Source organism: Lynx rufus, unplaced genomic scaffold, assembly GCF_022079265.1.
Source record: "Lynx rufus isolate CCGP_SWC_20201006 ecotype Redwood Valley unplaced genomic scaffold, mLynRuf1.p SCAF_9, whole genome shotgun sequence".
Taxonomy (NCBI): domain Eukaryota; kingdom Metazoa; phylum Chordata; class Mammalia; order Carnivora; family Felidae; genus Lynx; species Lynx rufus.
Genome location: NW_025814897.1, coordinates 43561325 through 43580338, shown reverse-complemented (window position 1 = coordinate 43580338; position 19014 = coordinate 43561325). Strand labels below are relative to the sequence as shown.

General features: G+C 36.2%; 1 protein-coding gene across 2 annotated transcripts in view; it reads left to right on the top strand.

Moving 5' to 3' along the window:
* Positions 1-18214, top strand: part of LOC124505601 (Putative N-acetylated-alpha-linked acidic dipeptidase) — a 66715-nt gene extending 48501 nt beyond the window's left edge. The window contains exons 14-19 of one of the 2 annotated variants that reach the window (XM_047071589.1): positions 2281-2372; positions 3975-4065; positions 9035-9299; positions 9572-9653; positions 14460-14552; positions 18025-18214. In XM_047071589.1, the coding sequence (XP_046927545.1) occupies positions 2281-2372; positions 3975-4065; positions 9035-9299; positions 9572-9653; positions 14460-14552; positions 18025-18214 (813 nt within the window). The remainder of the gene's footprint in view (positions 1-2280; positions 2373-3974; positions 4066-9034; positions 9300-9571; positions 9654-14459; positions 14553-18024) is intronic. The other variant, XM_047071588.1, reaches the window with a different exon arrangement.
* Positions 18215-19014: the final 800 nt, after the last annotated feature.

The following is a 19014-nucleotide window of genomic DNA, read 5'->3' as shown; positions in this document are numbered from 1 at the left end:
CATATCATGATACCAGTTATCCCAGGATGCAGGAAGAGTTAAAGTTTCTAAGTGATTGAGAAAGAGTATGTGTAAAAACACCAAGTACTGACTCCAAGGTCAAATCAATTTGGGGCAGAGGCTAAGTGAGACCATGTACCCCCCTTTCTGACTTCCTGACTTGAGCTGCATTCCACTGAGCCCCACTGACCTGGGCTGACAGCTAAAGTTCTCTTAGTTCTGACAGAGGCACAAGGTACAGAACCTGCTGGAGAGACAGTGCCCGAATTCCTGTAGGACTGACAGGCAGCTCTTCACTTTAGTTGTCCTGCTCCTAAACCCACTGGGACTAAAGTTAGTCATAATGAAGAAGTTGTTGCATGACAGATTTTTGTTTTTGTTGTTAATTATCTGATTTGAACTGGAAAGGAAAAAAAAAAAGAGTTGCCTATTTAATGGAATTACCAACTGAAGTATAAATACCAAGAAAAACACAATTATTGCCCTTCAGATAGGGATTTTAATATCACTAACCTTTGGTTTCAAAAGCATGGAATTTCATCTTATAACTTAACTTCCTCTATAGGAATAGAAGCAAATTAATTTGAAAAAAATGTATTCATGTCATTACTCAAGATCTGCATCATTTGCCTGTAATTTTTATCAGTTTCCATGAAATGTATAAAAACTGTAATACCTGAAAACAGGGTATTTCAGAGAAATTTCACCATTCATGTAATTTAAGGTAAATGCTGAGGAAGCTTGGCAGTTATATTTGTTTTCTGGGTGGTTTGGTGGCACCCAGGGACAATTGCAAACGCAGCACTCTAAGTCAGAGTCGATGCTTGACAGTTTTGGCGGTCTGTGTTATTCTGTTTTGTTTATTGGGGGAGAGGGATTCATAGCATTTTAAATTTTAGTGATGAACTGAAAATATAGTTATGTATTTCTACACTATTCTAAATATGCATTTATTTTTTTAAAAAATTTAATGTTTATTTTTGAGAGAGAGAGAGAGACAAAAAAAGAGAGAGAGAGAGAGAGAGAGAGAGAGAGAGTGTGAGTGGGGGAGGGGCAGAGAGAGAGGGAGACACAGAATCCTAAGCAGGCTCCAGGCTCTGAGCTGTCAGCACAGAGCCCGACAAGGGGCTTGAACCCACCAAACGTGAGATCATGACTTGAGCCAAAGTCAGAAGCTCAACCTCTAAATTTGCATTTCCTAGAATAAACGGAGTGGTACTGTCCCTTATATCAAGGTTTTGTGTAAATTTATAAGCTCGAGTGAAATTATTTTGTGGCTTTATTTATTCATATTTTGCAAGTTAAGATGTTGACATAATTTCTGATTCTTTCCCCATCCTTATGCAGATTTATTTGTATTCCCATAGACCTTTGCACATACCTAGCACATTGAATTTCACATTTTTACTTCTAGTTCCCACTAGTAGAAAGTATCTAATGTGTCTTTTTGAGCTTTGTTTTCATGGCATTCACAAAAAGTCTTAAACAATATAGGTACTCTATTAATTTTTGAAAATTGAATTTGTTGAAAAACAGAACATAGGACTTTTATTAAATGTAAAATAAAAACAATTGTGGTACCATATAATGTATATTAAATAACCTGTAAATAACTATAGAACATTAACTGAAGTTGAGTTTGCAAAATGTTTTTGGGATAACATCTAATGTTCTAGATGTCAAGTATAGGTTTAGAATTCAATAATAGGTCATATTTTTCTCCCTCAGTTTTCTCATCAGTAAAACCAGAAAATGTAGTTAAAGCCCAGTATTTATTGAAATTACAATAAATACTCAATATTAATGCATTTGTTTTTATTATGTATTATTTAATGACCTTTAGCGACCTTACTAGCAAGAAGCGATATTAAAAGAAATACCTTCTCTTAACCACCTTGCTTCCTTTCATTTTCTTTTTTATAAGAGAAGTATATTTTTGAGAGCAGCCTTCATGCATTCAGAAAAAAATAGACCAAAAAAATCTTATAATAGGACTGTTCATTTGAATATGATGGCTTGGTAATAATTAGGCCTTCTTTTCTATACACTTCATGGTTTTTTTTTTTTCTTAAGTAGCTCCACCTGTATATAATAGCATGAGCATTTTACCATATTGTCAGAAATTCGTTATTGTAATTCTTAATGACTGCTAATAATATGAATTGCATCACTTGTTTTGCTGAATATAGTTTACCTATTCATTCCCTGGCTGATGGACATTTTGATTTTAAAATATCTGATTTGTAAGTATTCTCTTTTTTTCCCATTTTACCTGTGTAGCTCCAAAGCCCTGATGAAGGCTTTGAAGGCAAATCTCTTTATGAGAGCTGGAATGAAAAAAGTCCTTCCCCTGAGTTCAGTGGCATGCCCAGGTAACCATGCAAACAAGAGTCTCTGTTGCATACAGTAGGGGGTTGTGTTGAAAATGAAAGTGTATTTTCTCTCAATGATAAAGGAAAGGCAATGCTTTGGTTCACAAATAAAATATTCTTGTGTTTTGAAGTTAAATCTGTAGGCTATCAAGAAATGGTTCTTTTTTGAGTAGGCACTATATACACCTGTTACGTAAGTCAAAAGTATGGTAGAAAGTACTTCCCCTCACAGTTCTGTCCCCCAGTTACTAGATACATTTTCTCTTTTCTGAATATCATACAGTTAACAAATATTTTGGTTACTCTAAGAAAAATATAGGCATCATTTCAGTATTGGTTGTGTCTTCACAGCAAATTACAGGAATAAATCTCTCAGAGATAAAGATTGATTAGAGATGAGATTATATAACTTTAAAGAGTATGAATACTTAAAAAAAATTTAAGGGTAGTATTTACATCTGAGTTATCTAAAAAATTTCTGTTTCTTTTAACTTCATCATGCACAACAAATACAGGTAGTAAAATAAGTTAATGAGGGGAAATATTTTCCAGCATAATGAACTTGTTATTTTGTTTCATTATTTTGTTAATGAACCTTTTTAAAAAAGTAACTTACATAGGTGTGATATTGTGATTTATAATAAGAAGTATATATTCAATCTTTGGCCCCTTTCCTGGCAGAGAGAACTTAAATCTTTAGAATTTTCTAAGTGATGAAAGAGATAAGGGTGCCTCTTGTTATGTTAACAGGGTGACCTTTGGATCCCCACCTAAGGATGAGGGCTGATGGCCAGGAGAACCAACCACATAATTAGAGGGTTGGGACTCTCAGTCCCACCCTAGGAGCAAAGGTTGAATCAATCTGCAATGGGCAATGATTTAATGGATCATGACTTTCTAATGAAGCTTCCATAAGATAGGGTTCAGAGAGCTTCCACATTGAGTGGCACAACTGGGGAGGGCATGGAGCACTCTGTGCTCTTTCCCCACATCTTGCCCCTTGCGTCTCCTCCACCTGGCTGTTCCTGAGTTGTATCCTTTTATAACAAACCAGTGATCTGATCGAGTAAATAAAATGTTTCTCCCAGTTCTGGGAACAGCTCTAGCAAATTAATCGAACCCAAGAAGGAGAACTGGGGAATCTTTAATCTGTAGCCCATTGTTGAGAAATCCACCTGGGTTTGTTTTTGGCTTCTGAAATTAGAGGAGGGGCAGTCTTTTGGGATGGAGCCATTCACTTATGGAGTATGGTGTTATCTTCAGTGTCAGAATTGAGTTGAATTTTAGGACACCCAGTTGGCATCCCAGAGAATTGCTTGTTGCTGGTATGGGGAAACACCACACACACCCCTCCACATGTTGGAATTGGGTTCAGGAACCCAAGAGAACAATGGTCACTACTACCCAAAACAGTCTTAAGGAAGTAGATACTCCATGATCAAAATTGATATTCCTCTCAATTATTTTTTGTTGTTACTTGCCTAACATGATTTTTATAAATAAAAATTATATTTATAGTAGAAAGAATGGAGTTTAATTAATCTTTAATCTGTTCTCCCTGAAGAAATTACTCAAATAATTTCATGTTTTAATCCCTATAAGGATAAGCAAGTTGGGATCTGGTAATGATTTTGAGGTGTTCTTCCAAAGACTTGGAATTGCTTCAGGCAGAGCACGGTACACTAAAAACTGGGTAAGTCTATCAATAAGATTTTCAAGGTTATTTATGAATATATTTTAGCTAAATAAATAATTCTGAATTTTAAAAAGTGAGTTCAGCAGTAGAGAAGTAGAGGAATTTGAAGCAGATGTGGTTGAGATGGTGCTACTACTAATGGAGTAGTTCCTGCATCTGGTATTTTGAGCCTTTGAACTTGAACTTTAATGAACTCCCTTAAATACGTTTTCTGTTTCATTAGATGGCACTGCTTTCATGCAGTTACTTACACTAGAAATGTCAACATTGTCTTTGATTCCTCTCTACCTGTTATCGTTCAAAATTAGTTATTATCAAGACCTGCAAATATTTGGATTTTTATGTCATTAGCTCCCCAGTCATTAAACATGAAAGTTTATTTATCACAATAGATTGTCATGATGAATAGCACAATAAACCATGAACACCTATACAAGTCCTAATTTTTTTGGCTACTGTTGTTTCTAATGATGACAATGACACTTATAGTTTTTATTTTTATCAAGGCAACCTAGAAACATAGTTCATAGAATGTCATACAGTCTGTAAGAGTGTGTAATGAAAAACAGTGGTCCTTATCCCATATCCATGCTTGTCCCACTTCTGATTCTGCTCAACAGATTCAGATTTTTTCAACTTTTTAATTGTTTTATTCTGCTATCTGTCTGCATGCTGACAATATTCTCATGCTGCTATTTATTTTTCGGTGTTATGTATTATCTGTTTACATCTCATTAGGGAAGATGGCATTTAGCTCTTTATCACTTTTTCTCCCAACTCCCAAGTACTTTCCCTCATTGCATTTTCTCAGTATATACTTATACCACACTTGTTGATTAGAATATCTTTTTTCTTCTCCATGTATCCATAACTGGTTCACCACAAACTTTTAGTATATTTAAAAACATCAGGCGATCTGGCAGATTTCATTTTCCTTGGAATCTTCTCCTGTTACTCTGAATTCTCTGCTTGTTCTCTTCGCCTGTGGCACATCCTTGCCTGTGAAATTTTCCTTCACTGAGAAATCTGAGAGCACCTTCATTTCTCTCCTGTTTCGCATCTTCTGTTTCCTCGATTTTGTATCTTCCTTTTTCTAATTTATTCTTTACTGTTTTTGGAGTACATCCTACAAGAACTTCTCGAAAAGGGTGTATGAAATCTAAAGCCCTTGCAGTCTGAAATGCATTTCAACTACACACTATTCTTTCTCAGTTTGCCTGGGCACAAAGCTTTTGGTTGAAAATACTACATCCTCAGAATTTTGAACTCATCACTCAATGACTTTCAGCCTTCAGGATTGCTGTTGAGAAATCTGTTGCTATTTGATCCCTGATCGTTTCGCTTTTTTTTTTATTTTATTGAAATATAATTGGCATTCAATATCCTATTAGCTTCAGGTGTGCATCATAGTGATTCACTATTCTTATACATTACAAAATGACCCCCACAATATCTAGTTAACATCTATCAATATACAAAGTTATTATGATATTACTGACTATATTTTCTGTGCTGTACATTACATCTCCATGACTTAATTATTTTATAACTGGAAGTTTGTACCTCTTAATCCCCTTTACCTATTTTGCCTGCCCTCTAACCCTTCCTGTTTCTGATAACCAAGAGTTTGTTTTTTGTATCTGTGAGTCCGTTTCTGTTTTATTTACTTAGTTGTTTGTTTTTTTTAGATTATACATATAAGGGAAGTCATGTGGTATTTGCCTTTCTCTGTCTGACTTATCTCACTTAGCATAATACCCTCTAGGCCCATCCATGTTGCAAATGGCAAGATTTCATTCTTTATGGCTGAGTAATATTCCTGTGTGTGTGTGTGTGTGTGTGTGTGTGTGTGTGTGTTCATCTATTGATGGACACTTAGGCTGCTTCCATGTCTTGGCTATTGTAAGTAATGATGCAGTGAACATAGGGGTACATGTATCTCTTTGAAATGGTGTTTTTCTTTTTTTTTTTTAACGTTTATTTATTTTTGAGACAGAGAGAGACAGAGCATGAACGGGGGAGGGTCAGAGAGAGGGAGACACAGAATCTGAAACAGGCTCCAGGCTCTGAGCTGTCAGCACAGAGCCTGACACGGGGCTCGAACTCACGGACTGCGAGATCACGACCTGAGCCGAAGTCGGCCGCTTAACCGACTGAGCCACCCAGGCGCCCCTGTTTTTCTTTTCTTAAGATAAATACCCAGCAGTGGAATTGCTGGATTGTATGGTAGTTCTATTTTTACATTTTTGAGGAACCTCCATACTGTTTTCCACAGTGGCTGCACCAGTTTGCTTTCTGTGCAATATTGCACAAGGGTTTCCTTTTCTCCACATCCTCACCAATATTTTCTATATTTTGCCTTTTTGATCATAGCCAGTCTGATGGGTATGAGGTGATAGCTCATTGTGATTTTAATTCGCATTTCTCTGATGATTAGTGATGTTGAGCATTTTTTTATGTGTCTGTTGGCCATCTGTATGTACACTTTGTGAAAAAATGTTTATTCAATGTTTATTCCTCTGTCCCTTTTTTTTTCCACCTTTGCCCAGTTTTTAATTTGGTTGTTTGTGTTTTTGATATTGACTTGTAAAAGTTCTTTTTTTTTTTTTTTAATTTTTTTTTTTAACGTTTATTTATTTTTGAGACAGAGAGAGACAGAGCATGAACGGGGGAGGGTCAGAGAGAGGGAGACACAGAATCTGAAACAGGCTCCAGGCTCTGAGCTGTCAGCACAGAGCCCGACGCGGGGCTCGAACTCACGGACCGCGAGATCGTGACCTGAGCTGAAGTCGGACGCTTAACCGACTGAGCCACTCAGGCGCCCCGACTTGTAAAAGTTCTTTATGTATTTTGGATAGTAAACCATTAATGAATGTATGATTTGCAAATATATTCTCTTTCTCAGTAGGTTGTCTTTTCCTTTTGTTGACTGTTTCCTTCACTTTTTATTTTGATGTAGTCCTATGTATACCTTTTAGCCTTTGCTGCCTTTGCCTGAGGATACTGGTCCAAGAAAATATTGCTAAGACCATGTCAAAGAGCTTACTGACCATGTTTTCTTTTAAGAGTTTTAATGTTTCAGGTCTTCCATTCAAGTCTTTAATGCATTTTGAATTTATTTTTGTGTGTGGGATAAGAAATTCGGTTCAATTTCATTCTTCTGCATGTAGCTATACAGTTTTCTCAGCACCATTTATTGAAGAGACTATATTTTCCCCACTGTACATTCTTGCCTCTTTTGTCATAGATTAAATGACCACATATGCATGGATTTATTTCTGGGCTGTCTATTTCATTCATTGACCTATGTGTCTATTTTCATGCTGGTTCTATGATATTTTGAAAGGAAGGTTTTATACCTTTCATGTTGTCCTGGTATATGTGTGTGCCTTGGTTGGTTAATACATTTTTTCTTTCACTGGGCTGGGCACAGAGTGGGCCTTTGGTCTGGAAACCTATGTCTCACATTTGGAGGGAATACTTTTTCCTTTGATCACTTCTTCCCTCTTTCCTCTTTTTTGAACTATTAGTAGTTGTTTAATACCTGGGGATTCTTTTCTACTGTATTTATATTTTATCTTTTGTTTCTATCTGTGTCTTTTTTTACCATCTGGAATATTTTTCTCAATTCTGTCATTCATTTTTAAGTGATATCTTTATTATTATTGTTATTATTATTATTATTAAGTCTCCCTCCATTCCATACAGTACCTCCTTACTCTGAGTTGATTTTATTTTAATTTGTGTGATTGGTCTAGTATCTTTCATGTCAAGGCTGTTTTCAAATGCCTGGTCATCTTTGGCAACCTGTCTTTTAGGCAAGCTGATTGAAGTCCTGTATACAAGGGTGGCACTTGTCAAATGGGAAGCTTCTGAGAAGAGTGATCAAGAATGCCTATTCTGGTTGCGTCACGGGGAGGCAACAATTTGAGAATCTATATGTCTTTTCTCTTGGACTAGTTATTCTCCCCAGACAGGAAATCTTTAATCCTGCCTTTGGGGTAGGAAGTTAGGGAAGGTTAGATGGGGGTAGTGATGAGTATCGATGTTCATATTATCTACATTTTACTTGTGAGAAAACTACAGTAAAGAAAGGCTAAGAATCTTTGGGTTAATAAACACTCAAAAGTTATTTGGTAATAAATCCTAAAGCCTGGATTCAAACTCTGGTTAATTTTAGAGTCTTAGTATCTTCAACACACCACTGTATAAAGTGTTCTTTTATATCAATAAAAAATGAGCAACTAAAATGATAAGCTGCTAAATAAAACAGGCAAAAGGCATAAATCAGCAATTCAGAGTTGGAAAGGTCCTTGCCTCTTGGCTTTTGTGTATTTTCTTGGTTTCTTAGATATGTCTGAGCATTCCTTCTCTCTCCTGAGCGAGACTTTGGATCCATTACTGAACTCACTGTGCCCATTCTTCACACTTCACACACTGCTTGTCAGAGAATGATCCGTTCGTGGCATTTCAATCATTAACAATTTGCAACATTCCCCTATATAATATGTATATAATACTCATTTCCTTGCCTCTACCAATTCTCTGCCTTCTTAAATTATTTGTACTGAAATGAAACATTATCTTGTCTTTAAAGTTTCAAAACGTTTTCCCATCTCCTGTGTTCTTGAAGGCAAGACTGTTAGGCCTTTCCAAATAATTTTTATGCTATCATTTATGTTGTATACACATATTTTTTAATTACTAAAAACCTGGGGTGTGTTTTACTATTATAATACTAACCCATTAGTAAGTGGCTTATTGAGGCACTGAAATACTTTCCTTTATTTATTCGTTATTGGCCAAAACAGTTTTACTAATATTAATAGTAACTATGATACTTTGCATTTTATTATAAGCTATCTTACAAGAGAAATATTTTGTGTTTTTGGTTTTCTGTGTTTTTTTCCTTTTCTTTTCTTTTTTTTTCTTTCTTTTTTTTTTTTTTTTTTTTTTTTTTTTGTAGGCAACAAACAAATTCAGGAGCTATCCACTGTATCACAGTGTCTATGAAACTTATGAACTGGTGGAGAAGTTCTATGATCCAACTTTTAAGTATCACCTCACTGTGGCCCAGGTTCGAGGAGGGATGGTGTTTGAACTGGCCGATTCCACAGTGCTCCCATTTGACTGTCGAGATTATGCTACAGTTTTAAGAAAGTATGCTGACAAAATCTACAATATTTCAATGAAACATCCTCAAGAAATGAAAATGTACAGTGTGTCATTTGGTAAGCTTCTTCCTCTTTCAAAATTCATTATCTCTGGGTTTTATTTAATCTCCAAAATGCAATGACCTACTTTAGTGCATTTATTAATTATTGCCATTCCATGGGATCAGATACGTTGTTTACATCTATAAAAGTGCTTTCCATTTCATTGATGCTCATCTTGTAATATTTAATTATAAATACCTTGTCAAATGCAAAAGAGGACAACTTCCTGTATTGTTCCCTTTGCATAAGCCATTCATCAATGCCATTAGGGCCTGTTTCTATTTCAGATTCACTTTTTTCTGCTGTGAAGAATTTTACAGAAATTGCTTCTAAGTTCAGTGAGAGACTCCAAGGCTTGGACAAAAACAAGTATGTTGTACATTTTTAAGTTATGCATATAATAGATACAATGAAAAAGAGATACTAATTGACATGTTTGTTGCTGAAATGTCTTTGGAAAGTGTTTTGCTGATTTCTGTCTCCACTGTAATGCATCCTATACAGGGCTACCATATCTCTCCAAAACTCATTCCTTTTTTTTTTTTTTAAGTTTTTATTTTTTTATTTATTTTGAGAGAGAGAGAGAGCACAAAAGGGGAGGGGCAGAGAGAGGGCGGGGAGAGAGAGAATCCTAAGCAGGCTCCACACCTTCAGCACAGACCCTGACGCGGGGCTCGATCTCACAAACTGTGAGATCATGACCTGAGTGGAGATCAAGAGTTGGACACTTAACTGACTGAGCCACCCGGGTGCCCCATCTCCAAGACCCATTTCTAACATTCGGAGTGGCGGCTGTGCTGCTGGGAAATGCCAGTGCCCCTTTACTATCAGCTGAATAGTTATGAAATTCCCACCTTCGCCCTGAAGGTCCTTCGCTCTGTGACCCCAGCTTTTTCTAGTTTTATCTCATTCTTTCAATGTTTGTACATCATACTCCCACCAAATTCTCCTATTCCCAGAGCACACCTTCTTTCTCCCTCTTCTTAATGTCACTACCTCGGAGTTCCTCATTTCCACTTCCACCTGACAAGGTCTTTATGCAGCATAACAAGTGTTGTGAAGCCGTTTTTCTTCTAGTAGTAAGCGTTTAGGATCAATTCTGTATAAAATCGCAGAAGTAAAAGATAATTGGAACAGAATTTTTAGATGGGAAGAAAATAATGGGAAGGTATTAAGGAAATTTTTTTAAAGTAGAATTTTGAGAGTGAACATCTTCTGTATATTAAACTTATTATGAAGTTACAAATATCAAATCCTTGGGGACTGATGCAAAAATACATAGAAAGATAAGAGCAGACAGTCCGAAAATAGATGAGTGACATTTAAGAATGTATTTATAATGAAGGATATATCAAAAATAAATGGAGAGGAGGGGCGCCTGGGTGGCGCAGTCGGTTAAGCGTCCGACTTCAGCCAGGTCACGATCTCGCGGTCCGTGAGTTCGAGCCCCGCGTCAGGCTCTGGGCTGATGGCTCGGAGCCTGGAGCCTGTTTCCGATTCTGTGTCTCCCTCTCTCTCTGCCCCTCCCCCGTTCATGCTCTGTCTCTCTCTGTCCCAAAAATAAATAAACGTTGAAAAAAAAATTAAAAAAAAAAATAAATAAATAAATGGAGAGGAAAGACATATTCAACAATAGTGATGTGTAAACCTTTTAGCAGCTGATAAGAAGTTGAGTTCAAAAATCTCACTTCACATCACATGCAAACATAAGTGATGGGTATAGAAGAATTCTTTACTAAAAATTGAAATTTATTGGAAGTGAAATTCAAGTTTAGACACAACAAGGAAATGAGAAAGCAATGAGGTTTGAGGACACCTAAATGGTTAATAATATGAAAATTAATCATCCAAAGCAAAGATAGAAGACTGGGAAACCTCTTTTCCCACAAATATGGAAAGGGAATAATATAATAAATGTCATAAACATATTTTTGAAAATTGGTAAAAAAAATCCAAAAGAACAAGGTTGAAAATGTTGGCAATGGGCAAGACAATTAAAAAAGAAGATACTACCAGTACAGAAACAGAGACAAAAAACCTTCAAATTCACCACTAGTTAAAAATTACAGATGAAAATAGTGTTGTACTATCTTCATATCAACTAATGATTTAAAACTTGGTCATACACATTGCCCCAGATGGTTCACTGGAGCCAGCATTCTCACACTCTTTTGATAGCATTATGAATTGCTTTGAAAACCTTTTTGAAAAAGAAAATAAATAAAAAATAAAAACCTTTGGAAAAGCGCAAACTCATACTGCTAATGTTTCAAGAGCCGTTTACAGAGTTCTTAGACTTTGGCATAGTATTTCCATTTCTTGGACTTTTTCTTCAGGAAAGAGTTTCAAGTTTGGAAAGAGAAAAAGGGCTTCTCAGAGAAAGATAGGAATTATAATACCGAATAATTCCAAACAGTCATTACCTAAGAGGGGAGAAATTAACTAAAAAAAATTAGTTGTCCACTAATTTGAATAATTTATAAGCATTAAAATAGATGATTATAAAGGAAATATAATGTAAGATATTTATAATAAAATGTGAAAGAAGCAAAAATATGTAAAATTTAAATAGAGTTTGATTATACTTTTATTGAACAAATATAGAGAAAAACTCAAGGTAAACCAATTAGTATAATAATTGTGTTATTCTGGGGTGGACATGAGGGTTTTTTTTCCATATACTTTCCAATTCTTTCCAAATTTTTTATGTGGGTAAAAAAAAAAAAAATCTACAACGAGAAATAAACTCTAAGGACATTCCAAACACCATATATTCTATGAAGTTGATTTTTTATCTTTAAAAAAAAAGGATACTTCTTCTTGCGGGCACAATGCCTTATGGGCATAGATTATGGTTTTCTAGGACATTTGGCTTTCACTTTTGATATTTCTGTATTTGTCCTATCCTCTCTAAATAGTAGTTAAGGTATAGTTTGTGTCTCCGCACTATGTTTACAAATCCTGAAACATCTGTAAAAATGCATTACCCATGATAGTACTAAATGCTGGCTAAAGTACATGAAACTGAATGTTGAATTTCTCAACCCAAACTTTGAAATCCAAGGAAAAGACACTTCTTTAATTCTGCTTCTGCTGAATCAATCCCTACATCCATCAAAGGATTCAGAAAGTTGTCTCCTTGGTACCTTCATGTTCACATAGTATTCAACCTGAAGACTTATTCGTTCTTCGGTTGTCCTGGGAAGGTCAGCATACTTCTGGAATGCAGAAACCCCATTTACTTAAGTCCCGTGTTCTCAGCATTTACCTCCCAGCTATTTCAAACTAGGTTGTGCTTTGTACAAGGAACAGCATGGTTTTTCAGTGGTAGCCTCAAGATCAGAAATCCAGAGAGAGGTGTGTGTATATGTGTTGTTGTTGTTGTTGTTGTTGTAATGCTTTATGAATTTGGTTCAGAAACCTTTAGTATCTTACTGAAATTGTGTTTTATGTAGTTGTCTCCACTGTTAGTTTATGTGAGGTGTTCACAGGTAAAGTTTACACTGAGTTTACCTTGATACTATCACAAAACCTGAGTTCTTGATGTTGAATAAATAAATGTTAAAAATAGCTCAAACCAGATTATGGGGCCTTTAGTTATTTTATTTTTCCTTTTGTCAACATAGTGCAGTTGAAAGAATAGTTCTGAGCTTCTATTTCATTCTAAAACTTTCTAGTTGTGAATGTGGGCATGTTATTTAACTACTGAGTCTTAGTTATCTTAGCTATGGAATGGGACTGCTTTCCTGCCTAACTTGCAGGATTGCTCTGAACATTAAAGAAAACATTACTGGGGTTCCTGGCTGCTCAGTCAGTAGAGCAGGAGACTCTTGATCTTAGGGTCGTGAGTTCAATGTTGGGCATGGAGCCTACTTAAAAAGAAAAGAAAAGAAAGAAGACATTACATAACCATTCAGAATAGTAATTGGCATATAGGAATCAGTAGTTATTATTAAAACTAAAATATAACAAAATAAAGAATTAAATTATTTAACAGTTCTCAATAGTTAAATTATAGCAGAATTAATATGTTGAATTTAATAACTCATTGTTCAACTATTCAAAACTTGATACATTTTCAATGATATCAAATCATTCTTATTACAATAACACCCCCCTCTTTGGAATATGAATTCTGTGATAGCAGAAGTATCTGCTATTTAAAAAAAATTTTTTTTTAATGTTTATTTATTTCTGAGACAGAGCATGAGTGGGGGAGGGGCAGAGAGAGAGGGAGACACAGAATCCGAAGCAGGATCCAGGCTCTGAGCTGTCAGCCCAGAGCCCAATGCGGGGCTTGAACTCACAACCCGTGAGATCATAACCTGAGCCGAAGTCGGTCGCTCAACTGACTGAGCCACCCAGGCGCCTCTAGAAGTATCTGATATTTGATAACAGCAGACATTCCAGTCTTGTTAAAAGGATAAACACCATTTCTTGTGTTTATTATAGTTTATCTTTAATAACAATGAAAACATTAGCTGTCATTTGGTAAAATATGTATAATTTTCCAGGAACCTTACATTAACATTAATAGATTATCCTTCTTTACCTCTTTGCTTGGGAACTTATCCTTCTCTTCATGAGCTATCCCATTCCATATTGAAGTGACTACTTTGAGTAGATTACTAGAATACCTAAGATGAAAAAAGTCTTGCCTATTTTTAAATGCCTAGGTTTGTCAATTCATTATTATTTCAAAATAAATAAAAATTACTGTCATCTTTTCAATTGGAAAGTATAACTTCATGTGCTTTTACAAGCCCCAGGAGAATAGTATTTTATAGGTTTCTTTAAATGTAACTGTGTATGCTGTTCTTAATTTGCATATCATAGGAATTTAAGATATATTAGTTGTGTTTAGTTTTGTTCTGAATTTTATTATTTACTTTTTTAAAGTTTATTTATTTATTTTGAGAGACAGAGAGTGTGAGCCAGGGGGGGCACAGAGAGAGGGAGAGAGAGAATCCCAAGCAGGCTCTGCGTTGTCAGCACAGAACCTGATGTGGGCCTCTATCTCGTGAATCATGAGATCATGACCCGAGCTGAAGTCAAGAGTTCGATGCTTAATGGACTGAGCCACCCAGGCAACCCTGTTTTGTTCTGAATTTTTAGTTTGCTGTGTAGTGTTCACATTTTCGTGAAGTGACAACTGTATTCATTTTCTTTTTTTAGCCCAATATTATTGAGAATTATGAATGATCAATTGATGTTTTTGGAACGAGCATTTATTGATCCTTTAGGATTACCAGACAGGCCTTTCTATAGGTAAGGATACAAATATGACTATTGGTTATATCATTGTCTTATTTTTTGCACTGTGGAAAAACTATAGCTGATTTCTTGTAAGCAAATAGAAAATTTCAAAATATATATAGTAAATGATAAATATATTATTTCTTCATATAATGTAATATGGCTATATACCTTTCTTTTTTTTTTTTTTTTTACTTCTGATAATAAAAGAATATATGTTCATTGTAGGAAATTTAGAAGATTCACAAAGTCACAGGTAGGAAATAAAAATATCCCCAATTCCATCAGTTAGTTTATGCTTATATTTTGGTTTAGATAATTTTAGCCCCTCTCTCATTTTAAATATATTTGTGTTTATGTATGTATATAAGACATAATAAATATATGTGAAATGTATATAATAAATATATATTTACTTCCCTAATGTTCACATTTTTTACTAATTCTTGACAATCCTAAATATTTCTGATAAACATCAGTGGTGAACATTAGATTGATCCTACTGAAAGTTGCAGAATGAATTAGATCACTGACTAACAAGAAATAGCCCCATCTGTCTGTTTATAGATTATCAAAGGATCAGAATTGGGCATGATCCAAGCATGGTAACTCATTTCCCAATGGCAGCATGATTGTGCCTCTTTTCTTACCTCTTTGCTTGGGAACTTATCCTTCCCTTCATGGGCTATTACATGAACTGACATAGATCTTTTCTTTTCTTTTCTTTTCTTTTCTTTTCTTTTTAAGATTTTAAATTTATTTTGAGACAGACAGAGGCAGTGCGAGTAGGGTAGAGGGAGAGAGAGAGAATTCCAAGCAGGTTCTGTGCTGCCAGCTGCACAGAGCCCATTGTGGAGCTCGAGCTCACAGAACTGTGAGATCATGACCTGAGCCAAAACCAAGAGTCAGACACTTAACCTACTAAGCCACCCAGGGCCACTATGCCCTGACATAGGTCTTTTAATAAAACATCACCTTCTACCTAGGTCATGTTAAACTTTCAAGGTTGTTTTTAATAGTTCTTCATACTTTAAGGTAGGCCTTCTAACATGTTAGTGTGTATTCCTTTTTAACGAGAAAAACACAGTAGTAAGTTGGCAGGTCACAAACAGGACTTTGATAATCACAACTGTGCTACATTTCAGGGGGTAAAGTGGGATAGTGAAAAGTCAGTACTTACTTGCAATGTAACTTGAGACTGATCCCATAATCTCTCATATCTTAATTTCCTCCTTTTTGAAATGCTAAAATCAACTTTGTAGAGTTTATTTTCAAGGGTTAGAAAAATTATAGGCAAATTATATAACAAGCATGATCCCTAGTAGGTGCCAACTATTGTGGCTCTTGTTATTTTTGTTGCTATGAACCACGTTAAGTCATCTGTTTAAAATAAAAACATAATTAGATAAAGGTTTTATATCCGCGATATATAAAGAACTTTCTAATTCAATTAAAACGGACAGAAGACATGAGTAGACATTTTTCTAAAGAAGACATACAGATGGACAACAGATGCATGAAAAGATGCTCAGGGCACCTGGGTGGCTCAGTTGGGTTAAGTGTCTGACTCTTGATTTCCACTCAGGTCATGATCTTGTAGTTTGTGTGTTCGAACCCTGAGCTGTGCTCTGCGCTAACAGTGCAGAGCCTGCTTGGGATTCTCTGTCTCCCTGTCTCTCTCTGCCCCTCCCCTGTGCATTCCCTCTCTCTTTCTCTCTCAAAAGCAAATAAGTAAACATTTTAAAAAAAGAAGAAAAAGAAAGAAAAGATGTTCAACATCACTGATCATCAAAGAAATACAAATCAAAACTACAATGAGATATCACCTCCCACCTGTCAGAATGGCTAAAATCATCAACACAAGAAACAGCAGGTGTTGGTGAGGCTGTGGGGAAAGGGAAACCCTCTTACACTTTTGACAGGAGTGCAAACTGGTACAGTCACTCTGGAAAACAGTATGGAAGTTCCTCAAAAGGTTAAGAATAGAATTACCCTACAATCCAATAATTGCACCACTAGGTTTTTACCCAAAGAATAAAAAAACAAAACAAAACAAAACACAACAAAAAACTAATTCAAAGGGGTACGTGCATCCCAGTGTTTATAGTGTTATTATCTACAGTAGGCAAACCATGGAAACAGCCTAAATGTCTATCAACTGATGAACAGATAATGAAGAAGTGTTATGTATCTACAATAGAATACTACTCAGCCATTAAAAAGAATGAAATCTTGGGGTGCCTGGGTGACTTAGTTGGCGAAGCGTCTGACTTCGATTCAGGTCATGATCTTGCAGTCCATGAGTTTAAGCCCTGCGTTGGGCTCCGTGCTGACAGCTCAAAGCCTGGAGCCTGCTTTAGATTCTGTGTCTCCCTTTCTTTCTGCCCCTCCCCAACTTGTGCTCCATTTCTCTCTCTCTCTCTCTCTCTCTCTCTCTCTCTCTCTCTCTCAAAAATAAATAAACATTAAAAAAAAATGAAAGCTTGCCATTTGCAACAATGTGGATGGAGCTAGAGAGTATCATCCTAAGCGAAATAAGTCAGAAAGACAAATACCATATAATTTCACTCATATGTGGAATTTAAGAAACAAAACAAATGAGAATAGGGAAAAAAAGAGACAGAGAGGCAAAACAAGAAACAGACTCTTTTCTTTTAAAATTTATTTATTTATTTTTGAGAGAGAGAGAGCGAGCACATGCAAAGTAGGGGGAGAGAGAGAGAGGGAGAGGGAGAAGACCAAGGAGGCTGTCAGCACAGAGCCCAATGTGGGGCTTGATTTCATGGATGTGGGGAAATCTCATGATATCCTGAGCGGAAATCAAGAGTAGAATGCTTAACCAACTGAGCCAACCAGGAACCCCCAGACTCTTAACTATAGAGAACAAATTGATGGTTAACAGAAGGGAGGGTTGAGGGTGGATCAAATAGGTGAAGGGGTTTAAGAGTACACTTTTCATCATGAGCACTGAGTAATGTATAGAATGTTAAATCACTACATTGTACACCTGAAACTAATATTAACTGGAATTAAAAAAAAATTAATGCTTATTTATTTCTGAAAGGGAGAGAGAGTGCAAGTGGGGGAGGAGCAGAGAGAGAGGGAGACATAGAATCCAAAGCAGGCTCCAGGCTTTGAGCTGTCAGCACAGAGCCCAACACGGGGCTAGAACTCAAGTACTGTGAGATCATGACCTGAAGCAAAGTCGGCCGCTTAGCTGACTGAACCATCCAAGCGCCCCATTGACTAACTGGACTTCAAATAAAAACGTAAAAAAACAAAAAAAAGTCAAAACATAGTTAATTAACACACACTTCATAGACTGGTCTTTGGAAGTGACTAAACTTGGAAATTCAGCTGATGAGTGGCTTATTCATATCATGAAATTACAATTGTGCAGTCCAGGGTTGATAGAGCGATCCTGTTTTTCTCTTGTGTGTATCATTTGGACAACTGATAGATAACACACTGTCTTTATCAACAGGCATGTCATCTACGCTCCAAGCAGCCACAACAAGTATGCAGGGGAGTCGTTTCCAGGAATTTATGATGCTCTGTTTGACATCGAAAACAAAGATGATCCTTCCAAGGCCTGGGGAGAAGTGAAGAGACAGATTGCTATTGCAGCCTTTACAGTGCGGGCTGCAGCAGGGACCCTGAGAGAAGTAGCCTAGGTGGTTCTTCATAGAACCCATGTTGAATAGGTAGGTATATCACTATGGTGTATTGATAAACTAAAACATAAAACTATGTATATGTATATAGACATGCACACACACACACACATCTTAGCATTCTTTCTTCTTCTCCCTTCAAATCAAAAAAGAAAGATGGACAATTTTTATTCTGTAATAATAGAAGGTTAGGGGCACCTGTGTGGCTCAGGTGGTTAAGCGTCCGACTTCGGCTCAGGTCATGATCTCATGGCTTGTGAGTTTGAACCCCATGCCTTGTTTTGTGCTGACAACACAGAACCTGCCTGGGATTCCCTCTCTCCCTCTCTTCCTCTCTCTGCCCCTCCCCAACTTGCTCTCTCTCTCTCTCTCAAAATAAATAAATAAGTAGATAAAAATAATATAAGGTTGTTCTGAGTTTGAACTAAATGTTAAATTAAGGTGAACATCTACTATATTAAAACACCCATGTGACATTATCAGAGAATCAAGTCTAGTTCAACACTTGTGTTGGCCCTACTGGCCACCCAGGGCTGAGAGAGCACTATCTTAGTTGCCAGTGGAACAACTCTGGTCTACTCGCACTGCTGGTAAACATAATCGCTCTGTACCATAAAGGATAATTACTTTTATTAAATTAGCGAATATTTTATTTATGTCAAAGGGTATATATAATACGTGTATAGTGAAAAATAATAAAGAAATGAACATTTGTAGAACTATCCCCACAAATAACCAAATTAAGAAAAAGAACATTACCAATATCTTTGACTCCTCCGTGTGCCACTGACCAGTGTGCC